At 37.2% G+C, this 10,706-nt stretch overlaps 1 protein-coding gene across 1 annotated transcript; it reads right to left on the minus strand.

The window, feature by feature from the left end:
• Positions 1 to 1,364: 1,364 nt before the first annotated feature.
• On the minus strand, positions 1,365 to 10,479 carry LOC110769607 (protein TOPLESS). The gene is made up of 27 exons (XM_021973624.2): positions 10,299 to 10,479; positions 9,744 to 9,880; positions 9,448 to 9,627; positions 9,203 to 9,316; positions 8,958 to 9,116; positions 8,270 to 8,447; positions 7,981 to 8,107; positions 7,779 to 7,888; positions 7,522 to 7,687; positions 7,267 to 7,376; positions 7,085 to 7,154; positions 6,902 to 6,975; positions 6,720 to 6,815; positions 6,543 to 6,638; positions 6,324 to 6,451; positions 5,978 to 6,212; positions 5,728 to 5,892; positions 5,535 to 5,636; positions 5,229 to 5,375; positions 4,375 to 4,485; positions 4,093 to 4,272; positions 3,866 to 3,994; positions 3,688 to 3,783; positions 3,042 to 3,230; positions 2,782 to 2,948; positions 1,732 to 2,003; positions 1,365 to 1,607 (listed from the first exon to the last, which is right to left on the minus strand). Exons 2-26 carry the CDS (start codon positions 9,821 to 9,823, stop codon positions 1,796 to 1,798), a joined length of 3,417 nt encoding a protein of 1,138 aa, XP_021829316.1. The 5' UTR covers positions 9,824 to 9,880; positions 10,299 to 10,479; the 3' UTR covers positions 1,365 to 1,607; positions 1,732 to 1,795.
• Positions 10,480 to 10,706: the final 227 nt, after the last annotated feature.

Below are 10,706 nucleotides of genomic sequence, written 5' to 3' on the forward strand. Positions count from 1 at the left end.
AAGGAGACTTGCTTAAAATATTGCTAATGTTACTAGGAACTTGGAAAGCTAGTAGGAATGGAGAACATTGAAAACGAAGGCAAATTTTGTTGGAAGCTAGAGAGCAAGAGAGCAATGTTCTTCTCAACCGTGCTCCCAAGTTTGCATGGAGATGGTTACTTATACAAAAAGGAAGGATCCTAAGAGATTACATGATATTTATTTTACCATCTTGGGCATTCCTGGTATTTTATAGAGGAATCTTGGATGTACACAATTATTGGACTGCCGATATTAAACTATAAAGACAGAGAAGTTTACTGAAACAAAAGTAGCTACTTTTCTTGCTCAAATTTTGTTGTGGCTTGCCTCTATCCTTTCGCTGACAAGGAGAAATAACTTTTATTTGTGAAAAGATGCTTCCCTCGTGGATACTTTCTACTGGATTGGGATACTAAGTTGGGCCGCATCCAGCATCCCCGTTTCAACTAAGTTTTTCTCTATATCGGAGAATACCTATAATAGTTTCCTCAAATAAAAGAAAAAAAGACACTCGCATCAATGCTTGAGTCGTGCAGGATTCTACGGTATTAGGAAGCTCCAGTCGACTCACCTTCCTAGTTTGCAAGCTTTGCAGCAGCAGCATGGATAGAAAATTATATGTTTAAAAGCATTATGGAATGTAGGGAAAATTGTGTATGCAGTAATTTGCACATGAAAGTGGTTTTCAAAATGTATATAAGTTAGAAGTAGGGTTTTAGAAATTCTCTCTATGCTCATGCCAAGCTTATCTATTGTTGCACAGAAGAAAATGGGAATAGCCTTCCTAGGATCGGGTCTATGAAAATAACTGTTGTATACCTTCTTTATCTTTTTTACTTCACATTGTGCATTTTAATTATTTACGATATCGTTTTTTTTCTTATGACATTGATTTCCTTTTTTATTGTTTTGTGGTACATGTAAGAGTGTACGCATTTTATTTGACGCTTTTTCTAATGCCACAGTTTGACTTTTCATCATAGATTCATAGGCTGCGTCCACATTTCTGCATAAAAAGAAAGGGTTATGTTACGGAGACCACATTATTGTAACACATTGTCTGCCACCCCTCTAATAGAAGTAGAGTCGGGCAAAACAAGTATGTCGCACCGCTATTAGACAAGTGATACACAATATTATACAATAATGTTGTCTCCCTAGCATTTGCCTAAAGAGAAACCAAAATCTTAAAAATGGGCAATGTGGTACTATAATGTCGTCTCCCTAACATTTACCTCAAGAGAAACCGGAATCTTAAAAAAGGGCAAAGGTCCATTATTATCCTACAATGACTTGCAGTTTAACATCCAACTAACAACAGCCGAAGTCAAGGAAATGAAAACTGAGACAGCAACGGAAATTGACATAGAAAATTAACAAGAATTATATATTCATGATCAATTGGAAGACGAAAGCATAAGGGAGAAACATTAAACTCTTCCTTTCTGACGCAGAAAATAAATACATGATCACTGCCAATACTCCTACAGCATTTACCTTACTGATATTCTGAACCAACATGTTAAATCTAAATATCTGCACATCATTCATTCCTTGAGTAAATTACATTGCATCAAGAACACAAACTGCAGCAATACATAACAAAATGTGTTAAAAGAAAAACAAACAAAGAACAAAAAGGCAAAATTGTGTCAAAGGAATATAAAAACCACTCTTAGGAAAAATAGCAAGTAGTCAAACGAAAAATACCTATATTTGGAATGGGCCAGCAAGCCAAGCATGTAAAAGAACTTGTGCTCTGCCAGCCTTTTGATCATCTCTGTGCTTGATCTGAACCTGCAGTTCCAACTTGAGTAGCTGGCACACTGCTTGCTGACCCATTTTCAACGGGTGGAGGCACGCCCCATTTGCCTTCAGATTCGAGGGGCTCAAAGACATGAACAGCACCATCCGATAGTCCTAATGCAAACTGATTTGGTTCTTGTGGATGTGCCGCAATCACAAGGGGCTGTACGTTATTGCTGCAAAAGGGGAAGCAAAGTGCTGGAGTCAAGAACTGTCAACACAGCTATCACAAACCCGGGAGGATTTAGATTTCCCAAACCAGTATCTTGACATTTATACAGAAAAGTAACCAAAGAGGCATGCTACAAGTAAAATGACTGGTGCCAAGATTTCCGTTTTTTTCAGTCTGAAGTCCAAAGATGATCTCCTTAGTTAAAGCAAAGATGCATGGATGAGTTAATGTCTGCATTTCGATATGATTTTCATCAAATGTGTAGTTAAAGCTCATATACCTATATAGATTGGAAGAAAACTTCTGTGCTTAGAATGCATATAGAGATTATGACACTAATGTATGGTTGAAACCTTGAAGACAAGTGTCGTTAAATTCCTATTTTATTAGGCTGTGTAAGCAACCAAATTTTGGGTTTTTATAGAAGTGGTAAATTAATCATACAAGTGGGGAGCTAAAATTGGTAATTTTTTCTTAAAAACGTGACAAAGTTCAGTATTCGTTTCGTTATATGCAACAATTCTAGCTATACCATGAGGTTACATGATAGCATAAACCAACCTCCACCCAGGACAGGGGCACAACCAGATTTCTAAGTGTATGTTCCAAAACCTAACATTAAAATCATGTTTAAACTCTTGTCAAGCAAAATCAGGTTTAAACATATCCTGGACTCGTAAAATAATACTGAACAAGTACTACCCAAATTTAAATCTTGAAAAGCACCATTGAAATAAAGGTGGAAAGTCAGCTGAAGTTGGGCAACAGAAAGGGGGAATTACCTGACATTAGCAGGCAGATAAACAGAAGGATTAATACGACACCGTAGTCTGAGATTTGCAGCACTAAACACACACACGGTTGCATCTAAAAAGCTGGCATATACAAGCTGGCTGTCGCATGAGAATGTTGCATGGGAAATTGGTGCAGCAGAATCACGTGGAACCCACTAAACAAGCAAGAGGAAAAGGAATTTAAATTTAAAAAATAATTGGAAGGACACTCATAAATCTCCATGACATGCACCTAGAGACAAATGTACCTGCTTTACACATTCTAGTTTTGTTGTTTCATATATGGCAAGTTGAGTCTCATGCACAACCAAGAAGTGCGTCTGGTCCTGATGAAACTGCACACGCGTGTCTGACTGTGAAGCTGTTGTTCTCCCAGCTGGAAGCTGCAAGAATCTGGACTTCTGCTTTTCCCATCCATCAGAATTCCATACACAAAGCTGAAGGAGAAAAAATAAATAATAACCAAACTACTATTAGTGATTTCAGTATTACTTCACAAGGACCTGATTGCATTTACTGAGAAATACTTTTGTCATGGTAATTCCAGATTTAACAATTGACTTAAAACTTTTTAAGGAGAAAAATGGAGTCACTGGAAAGTTTAGTGAACAAGCTTGAATAGGAAAAATAAATGCATGTTGAATCAGAAACCAGAACACTGAACACACTTAAAAAAAATAACTATTAATAAAAGGCCATAGATTTGCAAGTAGCCCAGGTTAACAGTGAATTTGTTTCGATGCCTGTCAGAGAAATTATCTCACTTTGGTAATATAAGCATATTTGTTGCAGGAAACATATTTGGGAGTTTGATTCAACTTCAGTCTACCGCAGGAGGAAAACCATATAAGAAAATATTAATTCAAGGTACAAAAGCTGATTAGGTTCTAATACCTGAGCATCTGCTCCTGATGAAACTAGCACATTTAGTACATGAGAGAATGCTAGGCCAGTTATTCTTTTAGAGTGACCTTTAAGCTTGCTCTTAACCTGCATCAAGAAAATTAAAACTAAATAATAGCCATCTCAAACAGCTGGTGCTGAGATAAATTGTCCACAGATTGCATCATACCTCATCTACACGGACATTATATATCTGAATAGTGGAATCATCCATTCCAATAGCTATAATATTGTTATCTTGAGGGTGGAAAGCAAGAAACGTTGCAGCAGGCGGCGGCGGCATGAAAGTTGTCATTGTCTGTAGTTGCCAACAAGAAATTTCAATTAGTATAAAGAAAAAAAAAATATATATATATATATGGAAAAATCAAGCTAACTACTCTGAAGGCGTGTTACCTTAAATGTCATCATATTGAACAGGGAAATCTTTCCACCAGATGCTGACATTACATAAGAATCATTCTTGGACAAAGCAAAGCAAGGAACAGCTTCTTCAGGACTTGTGTCAGCAATATCATTGGTCATTAGAATGCCACTTGAGGGTTGCCAGAGTTGAGGTGAAACACTAGCAGTTGCCTGCAGTGTACATCAGTTGTATTGATAATATGAAACTCATCTTTTAGATTTATTATGAAAGAACTACAAATGATTGATGGAAACTACTATGCATCTACACACCTTGCTAGTAGAGTTACGCTCGCTCCTCTGCCATTTCCAGAGCAAATGTATGGCATTTGATGCTAATGCCAAAATTGCACTTCCTGAATTAGTATAGATTAACCTAGATATCTGAAAAACAAAATCAAGGAAGCTAATGAGAATATATTGAAGACTGAATGTGTCCCATTCAGAAATCCCATTGATACAGCATCATAAATGCAAATGAGAATTTAGACAGCCCATGTGGGAACCACTTTAAGTCCATGTGGACCCCACGGAAATGTAAATAGAAAGTTTCTTCTTTACATCAAGCCTTTCTAAGACCTGAATTAATTGACTCTTTAACAACTCTTGATAGTTACTCTTAGATTACCCTTTGGGTTATTCATTTGTTTTATATTGAACAACCCTTTGATCACCATAGACATTTCTCTTTGGATGAAAAGGAGCCATTGTCAAACTTGTGCAAACAACCTTAGTCTTAGTCTTCCAAAGAGGATGTTTCTTTTATAGCTAAGTTGTTGCTGCTGCATGAAGTTGGCTTAATCACATGCTTCGATGTGTTTGATCAAACGATCATATATGATTTCCATGTTTTTAAGTATGAAAATACGAAATCATGGGAAGCACCATTCTGAAAATAAAATATTTCTCGTTCATATGTTAGCCCCTATGAACAGAATTATCATTTAGAGCAACTTAAGGTCATGGCCCAGAAAAAGGTCATAATGTTTTCCACACACAATGAATATAGTAAACTCTGGAACACAATGAAATATCTATAGTGTGATGAAGCAGGACCAGGGATATTACAAATCCATCAATATGACGTGAAATCTTCCAAGAATAAAGGCAGATAGCATATATCATACCTTGGTTACTCTCATGTTTTCAGGCAGCCTCAAGGAACGACATTGAGATGGTTCGTTGATTTCTGTGAGTTTCCAAATCTTTGATTTGTCATTGGATTCTTCAGCTATTCTAGGTTTCACATCCCCCAAGTTCCGAGCATCCCCATTCTGGTATGAATAATAGTTTGATTAATTAGAAGAATCATAACTGCAGGTATTTCAACTCTAAATACATATAAATAAAAGAAGCAATTTGAAATAAAAATGCATATGGAGCAAAGTAATGATGGTCCAATATATACAAAAGAAGATGCACATCCAACGAACCATTCCAGAAATAGAAACTGCAGATGCACTTCTGTCAGCCAGACCAGCACTGGTAGCAGCAGCTGCTGCTGCTGCAGCAACTGAAATAGGGTTTATCGCAGGCTGAAAGAGGTCGAGAGTTAGCAAGAGCTAATTTAATTAAGGATAAGGTACCAAAAAAACTAATCATATGACGAAAAAGAAAAAAAACTACCTTTGTCACAACTTCAGAGGTCCTTGATGCATCGTAGGAAAGATGATTCTCAAATGTTCGTAACAACCGAATTCCATCTGCATTTGCCAATACTTTAATCCCATTCTCATTGGCAGAAACAGCCAAGAGACTGCCATCCTTGTTAAAGCGGATACGAGGGCTTGCCTAGGAATTAAGAAGGGTAAAGAAGATGAGCAACTACTATTTTAGATCGCTGTTATTTCAATTTACTTGAAGGGAATGAACCTACTGGGAGGCCTCCATCAGCTTCAACAGTTGTCAGAAGCTGAATATTGTCCATGTCCCAAAATTTAATAGAGAAATCATCACCAGCAGCCAAAAATCGGTTTTTAGTAGTATCGAATTGCACAACACCAAAAGATCGCTTGCGGAAGCCTTGGTAGGTCCTCTTCACAGCCCCTTCACTTTCATTCCATTCAACAATATATGACTCACCCTCTTTACTTGTCCCACATGAAAAGAGCCTGCAAAAATTCACCCACCACAAAAGGACAAAAAGGGAAAAGAATTAAATAATCATATAGTCTGCCATCTATCAAAATTTAAAGAAGCAACCCTGTGCTATGTATACTAACCTTGTACCATCAGCACTGTAAGCCATGGTTGTGCACCAGCGACCAGGAGCATCATAATCAACCCGAGATCCCAAATTATCATACAACCAAGCCTTTATCTTTCCATCCAATGCTGTTGAAAAGATAAACTGAAGCACAAAAGTGAAAAATGAGCATCAGAAAAGGACAGAGTGGGAACCAGAGACAGAATGGAAAGGTGTAATTAGTAAGAATGAAGACCTGAATGTTTTCCTTGTAGTGTGGGCAGACAGAATAAACAGGAGCCTCATGACCTTCAAAAGTATACTGTTTTGCACCGGTCGTAGCATCCCACACCTAAATTTATAAAGGGAATCAGCAAGGAACAGAAAACGTTCTTCCAATTAGACAAGCAAACATGTTAGACAACAAAACAACCTTGATGGTCTTGTCATCCCCGCAGGTAATTACACAAAGCTGTTTATTGGGGTGGGAGAATGCTAGATCATTTACTCCACCAACATGAGCATCAATCTAGGACAGTAATTTCAGAGGTCAGCATCAGTAGAGAGTATAGCAAGAAGTGGAAAAGAACTGAAAACAGTATCTTCAATATATACCTCTTGGTGCTGTCGTATATCGTCACCCCCATGATAAGAATATATTTGAACAATGTGCCTTGAGTATGCAACACCTATATTTGGATTGTAAATAATAAATAAATAAAGATCTAATTTACTACTTCAATAATCATAGTGTGCATATCACATTTACCACAGGTACTTCAATATTGTCAAACTTACCAAATAAAGAACCATCAGGGCTCCATATCACACGGTTAACAGATACGCCAGGATCCTTAACTAGAGCAGCCTGAATTTCATGAAGACATTTACTATTCAGTCAACCAAATAATACAACCATAACAAATATAGAACACAGTTTTTTTTATGTCATTTATGAACAAGGATAGAAGGGGAAAGACCTGCAGAGGCATGGAACATGAACTAAGATCCCAGACTTTAAAGTTCCTCAAAACTAGTCGCTCCCTAGATCCAACTTCCCACAGCCCTATGTCCCCCACATTAGTACCAACTGCAGCATCACAGGGAGAACAGTCAAACGTCAGAAGATATGAACAGAAAGCAACTAAGGGCCAAACTAACTATCAAACATAGCTCTACAGCCTGAAGGTCTGCAAATTTAAAAAAAAATATGGAGCTATTGTAAAAATACAAACCAAGTAGCAGAGTCTGCTGTAAAGGATGAAAATCCATGCTCATGGGAGATGAACCCTGATTCAAAGTCCGTGTGACATTCTTTGGCAAGTCATCAGGTGCATTCAAAGCTTGACCATGACCATGACCCGGAAATGTTACTGGCAACATGTTAACAGGGAGATTTACCTGATCAAAAGAACATATACCAATAAAAGGTAAGCCAGGAAGAAGATAACGGTCATCGTTCAAAATTTGATCTATACAAACATGTGCATACTTCAGAAGACAGCCCCATGGGCCTTGTTCTTTTAGATACATGATCAGAATCCCCAGACGGGTACTCTACAGAAGGATTAGTTGGGGGAGTCCTTGGATGTTTCAAGGCAGCTGCACAATGTAATGAAACACATCAATCAGAACCATGTCATCAGCATCGTGATAAAACTAAGCACCTCAGTGGTAACAAAAGGATATCTTACCTGTAATTGATGGAGCACCAAGACCAATAGCTCCTCCTTCAGAAGCAGCTGGATGAGTAACAGTGGAAGGATTAGACATCCAACCTGCAAGGGGTATTGGAACTGGGGCTGGTGTAGGTTGAAAAGGCTGAAATGCAAAGCCAAACAAATCAATAAGACCTTTATAACAACATAATTTTATTTCTTTTCTTTCTAAACGAAAGGTAATGTTCAATTCCACACAAGAAGTATTTTTATTACGAGAGTTGCTACTTTAGTAATATATCACCAGTTAAGCTAGATTACCCACCCCATGTGCACCTAGTGGAGGAAATCCTCCGGCTTTTGGTAAGGATCCAAGCAGTGGATTGTTTGCAGGTGATGGAGCCCGAGCACCATTCGGTTGTCCACACGAGTGATCCACAAAGAGAGTTTTTATATCTGGATTTGGTCTTGGGTTCTTACAAAGCTGATGCTGCCAATTTAAGCTTTAATTTGCAGAAGGAAAATTAGTTACCCTCAGCACAACCAGAAAGTCCAAAATTTTCACAAGTAATAGTTCATAGTGTGTAAAACTACTTAGACACCGTTCACCCAAAAAAAAATTCTGACACCACAAGCTGGAACAAGCAGTGATGTGCTAGTGTCAATGCAGAATCTCCAAAATAGGTTCACAGCACATGTTTTAGGCATTGCAAGAAAGTTGATGATTTCTTCTGCTTTTTTTTTTATGGGTCAAGTTTCATGATTTCTTTTTGTCTCCACAGCACTCATTGTCATAACCAACTTTTTGAATAGCAACAATGATAATGTAGTTAACAATACAATTTTGTGCTATTGACTTGATGAAATTTCATTCTGAACCCCATGGAAGACAAATGCACTCACTCCATGCATGAAAACATTAAAATAAGATCACCGCTTGCAACAGCATCCATAAGTCACTGAAGTGCACAGCTAATCTTATCCAACTGAAGTTGCGGTTTCAGAGAAATTACCTTTGGTTAATGAGAGTCCGTAGTCTCGAATTTTTGAGGTTGGGGAATTGCAATTTATCACGGAATAAGGGATTTGCTTCAATCAGTTTCTTAAGTTCAACCAGCATAATTGCCCTGGCAGACTTTGTATCTCCATACTTGGATAGTTGTTCATTCTCCCTATAATGCAAGATACCATTTTTCAGTACATGATGCTACAACTGGTGTTCGACTAAGACTTTATTCATATAACACAATTCTCATACCTAAAATTCTCCAATGTCAAGAGCTGGGTGATTTCCTTGAAAAGTTCTTCATTGAATGTGGCAAAAACCTTTAAATCCTTTACTAGTATATCCACAGCTTTGGACCGATCATGCCTATTAAAGTCCAAACAGTCTCATTTATATGCAATCCAACCACAGAATTCCTCAATGCAGATAAAAATTTCCCATGAAAGTTATGGTTGCAATAAGAGAACTGAACTGAAAGTGAAACATAATAAGCTTACTTGTCCAATGCCTCAAGATATTTCTGTTTCCGTATCTCAAAAAAGATTTTCATGGAATACCGGTTATCGTCCACTTTAGTGAATCCGGACAGGTACTTCTCAACTTCATCCCAATTACCATTATGCACCTCATCCTCAAAATATTTCATATTGAAGAAAAACCCAGATTCCTGCTCCAGCCTATTTACATCAAAATGCAATTAATGATGCAGTATCAATACACAATCAGCAAGTATAACAATAAAAACTCATTAATTAAAAAAATTAAAAATATATATATATAGAAGGTAGCCCACTTGTGTACAGTCTCTTTGAATTTTTCCTCATCTAGAAACTGTAAGATCAGGAACACAAGCTCCCTGCTGAGAGAAGACATCTTGACCCCTCGTCTTTGATTCCAGAACCAGAAATATCACTAAGATTATAACTAGATCTGCAAAAATAAAATAATATTATAAATCAAATCAATATGAAAAGGGTCAACTTAAATAGCCCAAAACTCAAAATAAAATTAAAAAATTAAAACAAACAGCCAGCAAAAATTCAAAAGGTGCATACCCAGAACTAGATCATACGACTAAAACACCATTTTTACTAATTATTTCAGAAATTTAACTACACATCGACACAAAATTCAGGTTTTATAAAAAAAAGTCATAAAAAATATTAACTTTTTTTAGGATCAAAGAGGCAAAGAAAGCAGCTTTAAGACCCATGTGGAATCGAAGATGCAAAAGAAAAAGGTATAAATGAGCAAACCCCAAAGAAAATATCAACCCATAAATACCCACAAAAAAGGACTTTAAAAGAAATTAAAAGTTAGAGATTCCAAAACAGAGAGAAGCTCTCACCTTGAGAACCAAATCAGAACAAACAACCACACATCCAGAAGACGAAGAAGAGAGACAGAGACAGAGACAGAGCTCAGAGAAAGCTTTCTCTCTCTAGAAACTTATAGTAAACTCTATTTCTTTCTCTCTCCAGAAATTTTTGTATTTATATATAGAGAGAGAGATAGAGAGAGAGAAAGAGGAGACATTAAACTTGCAGAAATGGGTGATTTTTATAGGAGGCGACAGATAAAGAGGATGATAAGTACTTGTGCTTATCAACTCCTAAAGCAATAGGTTATGGTAGATTATGATAGGTCCTCTTGATATGTACATGAACTTATAAATAGGTACAAATGGAGACGGTCCCACTTAGCCGGCTACATTTGTCGAGTTCATCGGCGCGGAATCTGTAGCTGACAACTGTCC

This window comes from Prunus avium, chromosome 3, assembly GCF_965620075.1.
Source record: "Prunus avium chromosome 3, drPruAviu1.hap1.1, whole genome shotgun sequence".
NCBI classification, from domain to species: domain Eukaryota; kingdom Viridiplantae; phylum Streptophyta; class Magnoliopsida; order Rosales; family Rosaceae; genus Prunus; species Prunus avium.